Source organism: Lutra lutra, chromosome 3 (assembly GCF_902655055.1).
Source record: "Lutra lutra chromosome 3, mLutLut1.2, whole genome shotgun sequence".
NCBI classification, from domain to species: domain Eukaryota; kingdom Metazoa; phylum Chordata; class Mammalia; order Carnivora; family Mustelidae; genus Lutra; species Lutra lutra.
In genome coordinates, this window is record NC_062280.1 from 75908924 (window position 1) to 75923163 (window position 14240).

Sequence of the window (14240 nt, forward strand, 5' to 3'; positions counted from 1 at the left end):
CATTTGTATTTATAATCTATCTACACTTCTTAGGAAGATTTTCAGAAATGTTTCTAAATGTTTCTGTTTCCCATTTGGAAATTCAGCCTATCGGGTTGCTTGGCACCTTCAAAGTCTTCGTAACACTCATTTGGAATTTTTATTCACCCTTTCTGCCTCCCTCAACCTTTAACACTTTTACTAAAATTGGACAAATACCTCTACATAACAACACAAGAAGTTCATATGTCACTCTATTTGAAAGGTTTTGTATAATTAGCCAGGAGTCACCAGATTTCTGCCTCACAACAAACAATATCACAAGAACAACTGTTGGCAGTTCTCTAACCACTGCAGTGCCACTGGCCTCCTGAAGCTGGGGTTAAAAGCTGGCCTCTGGAAATCAATCATGCTCTCGGCAGAGAAGAATATTTCAGTGATATGAAAGCTGAAATGGAGACTATAATCTTTTGTGATTACCCTTGAGGCCGAAGCAAACGCAAAAAGGAAAGTCCATGAATTGCTGATAATTTCCTGTGATGACCGATTCCCAGGAAATTCTGATATAACTCTTGCTCTGTGAAGAACTGATGGCTCCCCAGAACTGTCGCTTCAAAGACCTGCACCTCTGGATGTCACAATACTTCTTCAGAAGCTACTCATCCATTAAAGGGGCCAGGCCTGTGAGGCAGCAGCTCTCCCTCTCAAGATGTCTGATTGCACAAGGAGTGATGAGCTATATGCTACAGGCTGTTTTTCCAGAGAGTTCTTTTATGAAGGAATTGATTGAAAATATATCTGTTTTAAACCTTTTTTCTCCTCCTAGAGGTTTAAAGATGGATATATTTCTCTGCTGTTCCTAATAGATCCGTAACTATGATTATCTCAGCTTATATCATTTTTAAGGTTTTACTTGTTCTGATATTTGTTGTCTCTGAGAAAAAAAACAGTTTTCATGCATATGTACATACTGTTCATGTCTATTTAATATTTTGGGGTAGGATATAAAACTACTCATCTCTTTTTGAGTAAGCATCAAATCTACAGTTAGATGTCACTGCTCAGAACACAGGTTAAGCGGGTCCTTTTTATACAACTGGCAACTGAAATTCAGGAGAAAAGGGGGAGGCAGGGTAAATGGAGATCTCTAGCAGTCAAAAGTCCAAAGAATTTTTAGAATACATTTCCATTATCAATACATGAAGGATAATTTAATATATTGGCTTCTATGAATGGGTTTAAAATCTTTTTTAATTGTTATGTTAACTACTGCTAGTTGAAAGAATAATGTGAGAATAAAGGTTCTATGTTTGGAAGTCAACTGTATTTTATTTTATTTTATTTTTAAAAGATTCTATTTATTATTTGGGAGAGAAAGTACGAACATAAGCAGGGGGAGAGGCAGAGGGAGACAGAAAGGGAGAAGCAGACCCTTTGCTAAACAGGGAGCCCAGTGCAGGGTTGGATCCCTGGGATCATGACCTGAGCTGAAAGCAGACGCTTAACTGACTGACCCATCCAGTCCACTATATTTTAAAATAAAACAGAAAACACTGTTACATGCTAGTAGTTAATGACAATGTTTCATAAGTGGACAGCTTTCAGGTTCAAAATATCTTTATCATAACCTAAATATTATTGAAGGTAAACCGGCAAACCAATGTGCCGGTTCAGCCAAACCAGTGTGGTTATTCTCCACCTTCGTTCTATACCCTCTCCCCAGCCCTGCTCCAAATTCAGTTGTAGCCTCTCTTCATTGCTTTTAGACAGCCAGGTAATTCTGATCTTTAAGCATCCCCTACTACTAACTCATTCAGCTAACAAATAGAGTACCTGCTTAGTAGCAGGCAGAACTACTTTAAACAGTATAAATGTCTTAAAGTCAAGAACCAGGTCTTAGCCATGTATATATCCTTAGCATCTACCTGAATTAGGATTGCTTGAATGCACAAAATCAGCCCCAGTGATAAATATAACTTGGTTTATTTAAGGTAATTGGCTAGGAAGATGAGATAAAGGGAATAGACATATTAATGAGAATATTAATTTTATTTATAAAAATCGAGCTTTGCTATTTTAAGTGTACTTTCTTAAACATGATCTCATTTGGTATTCATGGAAATTGTGAATTGTTCAAGACAACAATATGGTGATATGCTGGCATGCCTGGTGGCTCAGTCCAGAGAGCATGAGACTTCATCTTGGGGTTGTGAGTTCTAGCCCCACATTGAGTGGAGACTACTTCAAAATAAAATCTTTAAAGAAATAATACGGTGAAGCAGGGTTGGGCCTGGTTAGTACTTGGTTGGGAGAAATAATACGGTGATATGTTTTATAGTTATGATTTTTTTCACAGAACTCGCACTACATTTCCGAAGTTTTCTAAATATTCAGTCATATCCTCAATCCTCCATAAACAAAATAAGCCCAAATTTTCATGATATAATGATAAGGATTATGAACATATATTAACTCTAGTTGTAAAATGAGGAAAAGTAGAACTAAATGACTTTCTCAAGATCAAAGAAAATGAATGTAGATACTGGTGTCATGGGTCCCAGTCCAGTGCCCTTTCCCTTCCCAATGCACTAGATCACTCTCCCTTCTTCCTTCCTCCATTCTGACTCCTGCTTCTCTAGGGGGCATGAAGCAGAGTCAAGACCATGTAGGACTGTTAGAGGCTTATTTTGGAACAATGCAAGCAGAATTATCTCTCTGAGATCAGAAAGAATGTTCCAAGTGGCTTTGGGGAGGAGGTGGGATATGACAGATGAATGAGTGACTAAGTAAATGCCACCACCTCTTTAGAAGCTAAGTACTTCAAAAGTTGAAAATTAAGTATATACCATGTGATAGTGGCTACTACTAATAATTTTAGCATCTAATAGCTTCAGCTCATTTTTGGGAAATGAAGGTTTTGAAGGTTTGATACTATTATGACAAAGAATCAATTTACATATTGTGGATATTTGGTGTCTACATTAAAAAAATCAACTAAATTAGACCCAGAAACATATTTTTAATTATTGGAGACTTTATGTACACCTATAATTATTGTAAATCATAAACCTGTGAAAGAGATCAGCTATCTTTTCTACTACAACACTCAGATCTTTATTTGGTTGCAGAAACTGCTCACAATAAGAAAAAAGGATGAGACTGACAAGACAATTCTATCTTCTAAATAGAATACACTGCCGGGATGCCCAGCTGGGTCAAATGATACATTATGCCGCTCTTGATCTTGGGGTGATGGTTTCGAACCCCAGGTTAGGTATACAGATTACTTAAAAATAAAATCTTAAAAAATTAAATTAAAAAAATAAATAGAACACACTGCAAAGGAGAGTTTTTCAATCTGACTTTAGGTCCCGCAAGGATTTATTGGGTATTTTAAAAAATACGTACTACTTGAACAACCTGTTAGAAACAGACACATTTCAATTCAAGATATGTCAGGATGGAGACCGCTCTTGCTTGTCTGATACTTAGCTTTTTTTCCTTTTCAGTGGCAGAGCTGTTTACTGGAAGAAGTGTGAAGACTGGATTATATTCTTCAATCTTCCATTTTCCAAAAAGGGTGCAACAATGACACATGTAGCCTATTTTCATATGTGGGTATGTTAAAAGGATTAATTGTAGAATATCTTTAAAATACGCTAAAACCTTCTGATACTAGAATTCCATGAAAATAAGGTGTTGTTCATATAATTTAAGTTTTTCCCATCCTATTTTAAGCATCAGAACATAAAAAGGAAGGTATAAAAATCAAATCGACAGCTAAATCTGTGAAAAAAGTATTTTTCCAAGATTCCTATGTGGTTCCACAAAGATGTTGAAATTTCACAGATTGCTCAATAGCATTCCAATTCTTCTTTAGCACCCTCAATGACAATTCTGAAAGTAAATGGATTGGAAGATTCCAAAACATGTTTTTCCTTCTCCCAAAGAGATTTGAAACCTAATTCTGAATATAAGAACCTGGCGGGGGCGGGGGGGAGCACACAGTCTGTGCTATTGGCTGAATTCCCAAATTTTTGATAAAAGTTTTTCAGAAAACAGCACCATCAATTAATGTTTATAGATTGATCAATTTAGAAATAACTTTTTGGGCTGTAGGAATGTTTTGCACAATAATATTTTGCTACTTCTTATATTTATGAAGCTCCCTTACTTGACCACTGGCACATGAAGAATTGGTCACTGAGAGAAACTAAGAACAAGGCTATTCTTGGTTTCTTCTTTGAATTAACTGGTAAGAACAAGGTAAATTATTTTAAGAAGATGGTAAATTATTTTAAGAAGATGGCCTGACAGAGACACTTTTTCCAAGTTGACTCTGCTCTTGAAAAATGCTGACCTGGGACAGTGCCAAGACTGAAGACTTGTCTGGCCAGAAAATCTCATGTGCCCTCCAAGTACACATAATCCTTGAAACTCTAGCACTAAAGATGAGGCTCCAGAGCCATGAGAGGTTGAGACTGGGATAATGAAAAAGACATGCGAGAGGACAGAGCATGGGGGGACTACAGATGCCTCTTTTCACAGGCTTCTCAAACCTTGTGTTCCTTTACTGCATAAGGGCCCATCCAAGTCTTAATCTATGTTTCTTGACAGCTTAATCAACTGAACTGACTATTGATTATGAACAGTATTCTCTATTATATTACGGTGAATTACACAAGAGGAAGTAGTAATGTCAGACAGTGAGCAGATTCTGTCTTATTCGTTATAACCCCTTTCTTAGCACAATGACTGGCATGTAAGGACATTCAGTAAGAGGTTGTGAATGAATGCCTTTTCCTAGAGGCCATGCACAAATAATTTATTTAGGGAAAGAGAAGGTGTATGACCATACATTATATAAATACACATGCACACACATACACACAGACATACCATATAAATAATACCCACATATTCTAAAGGGATTTCAACAGTACGTAGAGAAAAGGAGATCTGAACACAAAGTCTGTAATAGGCAAGCCTTGAGACTTTTCAATAAGGCAAAGGACATGACAAATTTTAAAAAGATATGTTTGTAGTTTGAAGAGAAGAGGGAGACAATAGTACAGATGGTCACTATACAGTATTTTTTCCCTCCCAAGTAATGTTTACATAATTTTTCTCTGTCATATTGAATAGGGATGAAAAAAATTTCCAGGCAGGAATCTATGCTTAAATATCTGTACAAAAATCTTCATTAGTTTTGACTGCATTTCAAAGATGGATTCCTATACATTTTTTTTTTTCTAATGACCTAGGGGGTTGCTGTTGACTTTTTAAAATCCAATAACAGACTATTATCTCCAAAGAAATTTCAGTAACCATGGAAAATTTCAACTTGGCATATTTTAATATACATTTCTTTCTTTCTTTTTTTTAAAGATTTTATTTATTTATTTGAAACAGAGAGAGAGAGATCACAAGTAGGCAGAGAAGCAGGCATAGAAAGAGAGGAGAAAGCAGGCTCCCCGCTGAGCAGAGAGCCTAATGCGGGCCTCGATCCCAGGACCCTGAGATCATGACCTGAGCCGAAGGCAGAGGCTTAACCCACTGAGCCACCCAGGCGCCCTTAATATACATTTCTTTAGGACACATAGAAGAATAAGATCCTTCAATATATCTTAAGCATATCATGAAAATAAAAATTCAACCCTATTCTCTTCTTTATTTTATTTTTATTTTATCTCTATTTTACTTTTTTTTTCTTTTGGATAAGTGTATCATTTCAAGTAGCTGGACATATTAATATCCTAGGAAGCAAGGAATATATAACTTCTTAATGACAGCAAATCATTACAAGAGTAAAAAAGAAGCCTCAAATAGCAAAAATTCACTTAAGTGAATTAAGTAAATTAAGTGCATTAGCAGAGGTAAAGTATTTTATTTAAATCAAATTAAAGAAAAAATCAAGTAAAAGGGAAGTATGTGTCCAAAAGTTTAAACAAAAACTTCATTAGGTAGCAAAGATATTAAAGACAAATTAAAAAGTTAAGCGTTTTGGCTCACTTCAGGTTTCCTTAGAGTGACATATCATGAGACACATGGTATGAGTTAATAGTGAAGTAAATATGATTTTGATTCTCAATTTCTTTATTTTGTACCTCCTTGATAAATATATTATAATTATATTATTATTTTTGGTATGAGAAACATTAAATATTCATTGAAATTGTCAAACTATGAATAATCCAGAATCTCAAAGAGTTTAGAATGAAAAATAGTAGACATACAGATCATTTCACAGATTGTCACGGATGATTCAGAGTCATATAGTGATTTCGGGTTTTATACTCAGAAATGATCTTTATTCTGTTCCACATATTTGTTTATGTGTCAGCAAAAATTAATTTCAAGGGATGTAGTAAAAATCAGATTATTTTTCACAGAACTAAGATGGCTGAGCCTCTTACAATAAAGCAGCAGTGACCTCTATTGTGCCCGGAGCAGTTGCAAAAACAAGGCAGGACTCAGGAAGACATGTGAAATAGTAAGCATGGGAAGTACCTGCCGATTAGCAGAGAAATTAATAGTGACTGTGGTCTCAAGGTGACTCTGGATCATATCTATAGCTCCAGAGGGTCACGCAAATACATCTGTGCATGTTCCCCATATGTGGCTGTTAAAAAGAAACTTAACCTACTTATTGTCACATACAATATATAGGTTGGATAACGGTCTTAGTCTGCTCAGGCTGCCGTAATGAAATACCATAGACTGGGTGGCTTCAACCGCAGACAGATTTGATCACGATCGTGGCAGCTGAGATCAGTGTCCCAGTATCATCAGATTCTGGTGAGAGCTCTCTTCCTGGCTTGCAGATGGCTGCGTTCTCACTATGCCTGCACATGATGGAGACACAGAAAGCTCTCTGTGGTCTCTCCTTCTAAGTGCACTAATCCCAATAGGAGGGCCTCACCCTCATGACCTCATCTAACCCTAAATACCTCTCAAAAACCCCATCTCTGAATACTATCTGCAGGTGTGAGGGCTCTAAAATAAGAATTTGGGAAAGAAGACACAAATATTTTGTTCATAACAGTATGTATGTAGATATATCTTCTAAAGGGACTTTATTTTTAAAGATTTTATTTAATCATTAGAGAGAGAAAAAGAGCACAAGCAGGGGGAGAACAGGCAGAGGGAGAAGGAGAAGCAGACTCCCTCTGAGTAGAGATCCAGATGCGGGACTTGATTTCTGGATGCTGAGCTCATGACCTGAGCCAAAGGCAGACACTTAACTGACTGAGATCCCTGGCGCCCATGGCCTTATTTTATCATACTAAGCTGATGCTATCCACCCTGCTAAGTATGCAATTTATTTCAATTCTGAAGCTGTCTCTTCTTACAGTTAACTAAGCACCAAGTACTACCCCAGTTGTTAAACACCAAATATTAAACACCAAGTATTATCTGCGTTGAATGAAGATAAAGATTGGAACCATAGTAAAGGACATGAGAAATTCTAATTCTAATAGGAGAAACAATTGTGTATAATCTGGTACCTACCAAAACATTATGTACAGTAATTAAAGGATGACTATGAGGCATTTGGTGAATTTAAATAAAGTGAAAAATAAAATGGTGAAAATAGCTCTACTGGGTTACCAAAAAATCATTCTTTCTGGCTTTTCTTTAACACTATAAAGTTCAGTTACTATTTTCACTTTGCTTATATTTCTTGGGTTTTGTTATCTTGCCTTTTCCAGTCTTTTATTCAATTTCTTTTAAGTTTCTTGGGCACTAGAGTATTTTTGTTTATTTTGTTTATCCTCTTCCTCAAATCCAGTACCCTTCAGTGCATTTATTTTCAATAAAATCCAGGAATGAGTAACTTTCCCTTTAAACTAACCGCACTTAAGAATAGGACCGAAGATAAGAAATGTAAGAGATATTTGCAAAGCTTCCACACCATCCACACAGAGAAAGCCGGAACTACAGCTGCAGAAAAGGTTGTAAATAAGTATTGCCCACGGGTGAAAAAAAGATGACAGTTCTCAGGAAAACAAAAAAAAGTGAACACCTGGGCTTATCGCCTTGTGCTTAGAAAGGGCTCAGAAATGTTGGTATTTCCTTTGCTGGGTGACAGAGCATGTACACTGAAAACAAAAAATTGGGGCCCTTTCCTCCCTCCCTATCTCCTTCCCATCAGAAAGGTTTTACTGAGGTCCTGGGAGGTCCTGGAAGACGAACAAGCTATAGGCCCTGTTCTCCAGGATCTGGCATTCTAGCGAATATAGTAATCAGGTCATGGGATTATGGTGTGACAACTGCCATCACAGAGGTAATCTGGGAGTACTTTGGAAATACGGAGGCTTGGCACTTGATTCAGGCTTGAAGGTCACAGAAAACTTTATGTGCGGGAGGTGATACCTAAGTTGGGCTCTGAATGACAAAGAGCTGAAGGTGGGCGGCTGCGGTGGGAGTGAGGGAGCCTTAGTGGGTAGTCAGGTGAAGAAGCCCTATTAGGTTGTAGATACAAAAGTTGAGATCTTTAAAAACTTAGGTTTTGGTTTGCAGAGTCTTTTACCTGTAATTGTCTCAAAACAGCCCCTTGGTAAGATAAAATTGCTGGAGGGCAGAGTTCACATCACCGTTCTCCAGATACCCATCTTTGGCCTAGAGCCCACCATAAATTCTCAGTGACCCAAACTCCCATCTTCCCTAAACTCCAGACTTCCCTCTTTGGAAGTCTGCTTGGACAGTGTCTTGAAATATATGCTTATGGTTCACATATAATCAGTGAGAGAGATTCTGTCAGTTGTGGAGTAGAAGGCAAGACAGCCACTGAATGAAGAATGTGAAGCTTATCTCTTCATTGTGTACAATTTAGTACAGAACAAGCATGTATTCTATTTCGGAATATGACAGAATCCCATTTTTCAGTCTTGCTATAATTCTCATGTAACATTATCATACTCCACTGCAAAAACAGGAGGAAACTGTTACTTTATAGGTATTTTAAAAATCCACTTAAAACAAAACCTCAAAATTCCCAAACTGTCAGATATGGTATTGGAACACAGTGGTTCTAGTCTTCTGATAATAATTATGAATTAAAATTCTTATTTCTTATATTTGCTAATATTATCCTTGGTTAAAAGTAAAGTGATTATAATGGCATTCACCTTGCTTTTCAAAGAATAAGTGGACTCTTGAATAGAGAATACCTTTAAAATTTGCTATTTTAAAGAAACTTTAACTTTTAAAAATATATTCTGCCTCAGAGATACTGTTTGTAGAGGTCCATTTTATGTATTCAAAAAATTCTTTCCTCTTTCTACTTAACGATTCTGCTGAAAATTGCCTACCATGCTTCCAGAAAAGAACACAAAAGATTTTTCACTGAGCTTTGTTCATACTGAGTGATGTGGTAGGTAACATGGACCAAAAGAACCAAAGGCATGGAAGACCCAGAACATGAGATTGAAAGTTAGGAAACTTTTTTTTAAAAAGATTTTATTTTTAAGTAATCTCTACCCAACGGGAGGGGGCTCAAACTTACAAACCCGAGATCAAGAGTAGATGCTCAACTGCCTGAGTCAGCCAGGTGCCCCCTAAGGTAGGAGATTCTAATTCAAGTCTCAGTTCTTTCTTTACTAACTCTCTCTCCTCCTCTAGACAGTGGAAATGACAAGGTCTACTAAAATGTTCTAAGACTTGTGTTCTTTGAGGGATATAAAACATCACAAATCTATAATGATCTAGTATAATTATTATTAGTGATATAAAAATGTTTTTCTAGAAAAATGTAGACAATGACTTTTATGAAGTTGTCCTAGGAAATCTACTAGACGATTTAGACACTGGGATAGAAAAGTCTATAGGAAAAGGTTTAGAGTAATCCAAATGGTAACTCAGTGCAAAATCACAGGTAACCCAATGATCCTAAAAATTCATTTATTTACCAGATGATAGAGGGTCCTACTTGCAATGATTTAATTTTTAGTATACTACGAGATGTGTTCTCCCTTCACCAAATGGCTTGGATATAATATAATCTAATGTAATATAGAGAGTAAAATGATTATTTCATGTAGTTCTTTGCTACATTCTTCTCCTTAACCAAGAGTATTTTCATGTGAAAATTACAAGTTTATTTTCTTCCAAGAAGGAAAAAAATTAATTTTTATTATAATTATTCTTTGGGTTTTCTCAAATATTTCATATAGTTGCTATAAACAAACAAAAAGGCCAGTTAGTGTATCTATCAGCTATACAACATTAGCAAACCATTATGAAACTGTATTTTTACCTAAAAAAAATTATGAAGACACTCTTTCCATTTCTTAAAGCTTTTAAAAACAGATATATATATACACACTATATACACACACACACACACACAAGACATCTTGATAGTTGAAAAAAGTAACTTAGAAAAAAAAAGAAAAAAGTAACTTAGAGAATAGTGTGGATCATCCCATCGCAGCTGTAAAAAGACAACAGTGATCAGGTTCCTGTTAAGTATGCACATAACATACTTCTAGAAGGGGGAGAGAGGGATTGATATGGGGTACTTTCCTCTAATGAAGGGAATAAACATGTACACAGGGGCAGGTAATGGTGACTCACACATTTTGCTTTGAATGTTAATGTTTTATTCGAATCTTTGAAATAAGTATCCATGTATTATTATTTGTGTTAAAAACAATGAACTGCAGTAGGAGCCATTCATGCCTCCCCACATCATCAGTGCTGCTTCCTGACAGTGGCCGGACCCCGGCTGTGGCTAAAAATGCTGTCTCCCAAATACACATTAATCAAAATACAAACACCTAGTAAGTGTTTGAAGACGAATAGCTTAATTCAGTTATGTTTGGAATGTATCACCCACATTTCGGTAGAGGATAAAACAGGCACACTTGAGTTCAAGTTCTCTGAAATGGCACGACGAGTTTTGGGTGGTCACGCCTGATGGAGTCATGTGATCAGGGCAGACATGACTTCTCTCACTGAGCTGCTCCGATGCTCTAGAAACGCTGCTCACCTGTTTATGCCTTTCTTTCTTTTTTTTTTTTTTCTTTTTTTCTGTTTGACTTGTCTTTGAAAAACCCAGAAAAGACAAAGACATTCAACTGTTTATTCATTAAATCAAAGTCAGGGCTCCTTAAAAAGTTGGCTGACCCCCTACCCCCTAATTACCTTGCAACACTAAGCCCTGACAGAAGGCCTGTCAGCAGATTCTATTTACAGCCCTTGAGGAAAAATCCTCTTTCTGTTTCACTTCGAACAGAAGATAAGTTTGCAAAAGGGAACATTTGGCAGTGCTTCAGATGCCCACTGTCTGGTGGTGTGGATAATGCAATTCTTTTGCTTGATGACGGCAGCTTCTATAATGCTGTATCACTCCTGTAGACCATCATGCCCCAACTGACTGCATTTATTGACTAAACAAATAATTCATACAATCACCTGAGCTGTTTAATCATTTCCCTTCCTACAAGCTTAGCATTGGGCTGTGGGCTGATTTTATGCTGAATTCTACTGGTGAAAAGTGTCATGCTCCACCTGGCATGCCTCCAAAATGTCTTTCAGCTGACCTGAATGAACACTGGCAATTATAGGTGAAGCACTAATATTTATTGTACGTTTTCAAGGGAATGCCAAAATATCGCACAATTGATACGTAGATGTAAAATGAGTTTTTTTTAAAATAATAAAGTCACATTCGCATAACCCACAATACCTTCCCAATAAAAATTCTGTTTGTATAAGACCTAAAATACATCCCAAATAAAAGTGTATTTAGGTAGTCAAAGCATATGGTTTCTTTTTTTTTTTCCCAGAAGTAGGGAAAAAAAAAATCAGTGTGGCTTGCTATCTCTAAATTGAGCATTTGAACAGCACCCCAGATATAATATGGGTTCTCAAGCCACTGAAGTCTACAAAATTGCTCAAAGACAAAGGTGAAAAGTCACTTGGGGAAGTATTTGTAAAATAAATATGCTGGCTCTTGTTTGGACCAACTCCCATGGGAGGATTGTCTTCCATAATACAGCTGATCAGCGTAACCAAAATAAGGTCTAAAATTACACACTTTGGAAACAGGCTACATCTACTACCTATTCACAACTGTAATGAAAGGGATTGGGGAGGACACAAATAAAAGAAAAGTGCATTTACTCACTGTGTTAAAATTTGGAAAGAGCCCAACAGCAGAACTACTGTCCACTGGAAAAGACATAAATGGTTTGATATCCAGTGAAGGCTGCATCATCAGGGTAGGTGTGCGCACGAGAGCAGGAAGTGGAGTAGTTTGGCATGTACTGCCTGCCAAGGACAAAACAAAAAGGAATTCAATCTTTTGCTCATATCCATCTCCCTCCCCAACCTACCCTGCAAAAAACAGGACTGCTGAGCTGCAAAAACAGGACCTGAGAGCGAGGGAGTTATGCTGAAAGTAAGCCAATGGCACTGGAGGAGAAAATTCAGTTAAAAAGGGTCTTCTTGCTCATGATGTAAGACAGTGATGCAGAATATTTCCCGATGGCAAGGCTAAGGGCTGCTCAGACCGGGCAGGGGTACGTAGTACACGGATCCTGCTGGCAGGTGGGGCTGAATGAGATCATCCTGTTGTTCAACCATTGTCTCTGACTGGCCAAAAATGTAGGAGAGCCCAGGGGAGGGGCCTCTTGTAGCCAGATGCTCTTTACTATTCAGAGTTATTGAATGGCTGGTAGGCATGTTTTATGCAAATCAGAGATAATTATAGGGTTTTTACAAGGGGAAAAAACCTTGGACTCACAGTCACTGCCTGCTCCCAAGAAAATTATGACTCAAACAATTTTATCTCTAAAAAAAAAAAAAAACCAAAACTGAAAGTTGCCCTTACTTTGCGGGAAATAAGTAGTCTAGACATTGGGTAGTTGGAGTAGCTTGAGGGAGTGATTACTGCTAAAGGGAGTGATTATTGGCCAGGTGGGGCAGGGTACTGGGGGACAGGGAGAAGTTAGGACAGAAACTCAAATATTTGTCTCCAACTTGAATTCTAATGAAATTTGTATTAGGGTAACAATTACCCCTTTTTAACAATTATATTAGCTGTCATCTCTTTAGGAATCTGGGCTAACTCATGTATGGGAGAGTTAAAGCACTCCTCCCTGGCAGCAAGCATTCTTCTTCTGAAGCCTCCGTCTACTGGAAGTAAGTAGCTGCTGGTACAGGTGGCCCTCTGGGAGACAGGCTCTGGTGTGCCCCACCCCCCCCCCCCCTTTTAAAATGTAATATCTTTACTGAGATATAATTCACATACCAGACAATTCTACCACTTAAAGCGTACAATTCCATGGTTTTTAGCATATCCACAGAGTTGTGCACGTTACCACAATCAATTTAGAGCATTTTCACAATCCCTAAAAGAAATTCCATGCACATTAGCAGTCATTCCCTATTTCCTCTCAACACCCCCAGCTCCTGGCAACCGCTAATCTAGTTTGTTTCTGGGTTTGTCTATAATGGACATTTCATTTTTTTTTTAAGTTGTTTTTAAAGATTTTATTTATTTACTTGAGAGAAAGTGTGTATCTGTGCACGAGCAGGGGGCAGGGGCTGAGGGGGGAGGGAGAGGGAGAGAGGGAATCTGAAGCATTTCTGGGCTAGGTGTGGAGCCTGACATAGGGCTCTATCTCACTACCAAGAGATCATGACCTGAGCTGAAACCAAGAGTTGGCCGCTCAACCGAATGAGTCACGCAAGTGCCCCTATTATGGAAATTTCATTTAAATGAAGTCAAAGAGGGGCGCCTGGGTGGCTCAAGTCAGTTAAACATCTGCCTTTGGCCCAGGTCATGACCCCAGGGTCCTGGGACTGAACCCCACATCGGGCTCCCTGCTCAGTGAGGAGTCTGCTTCTCCCTCTCCCTCTACCTCCCACTCTGCCTACTTGTGCTCTCTCTGGCAAATAAATAAATAAAATCCTTAAAATAAATAAATAAATGAATGAATGAATGAATGAATGAATGAAGTCGAACAATATGGGTTCTTTCGTGACAGCCTTCTTTCACTTGGCATAAAGCTTTCAAGGCTCATCCATGTTATAGCATGTATGAGAATTTCATTCCTTTTTAAGGCTGAATAATATTCCATTGCAGATGTAAACACTTTTCCTTATTCATTCATCAGTTGATGGGCATTTGGGTTGTTACCATGCTGTTGTTATTTTGGATAATGCTGTTATGAACATTTGTCTATAAATTTTTGTGTGGAGATAATAGTTTCAGTTCCCTTAGGGATATACCCAAGAGCAGAATTGGGGAC

The 14240-nt window shown here is 37.6% G+C and overlaps 1 protein-coding gene across 14 annotated transcripts in view; it reads right to left on the reverse strand.

Annotated features, from left to right (window-relative positions):
- Positions 1–14240, reverse strand: part of ZNF385B (zinc finger protein 385B) — a 402524-nt gene that overhangs the window by 73038 nt on the left and 315246 nt on the right. For 11 of the 14 annotated variants that reach the window (XM_047722313.1, XM_047722315.1, XM_047722316.1 and 8 more), the window contains one exon: positions 12113–12255. The exons of 2 other annotated variants lie outside the window; for them this stretch is intronic. In XM_047722313.1, coding sequence (XP_047578269.1) covers positions 12113–12255 — 143 coding nt within the window. Of the gene's footprint in view, positions 1–12112; positions 12256–12359; positions 12383–14240 lie in introns of those variants that run through there. One more of the 14 variants, XM_047722323.1, reaches the window with a different exon arrangement.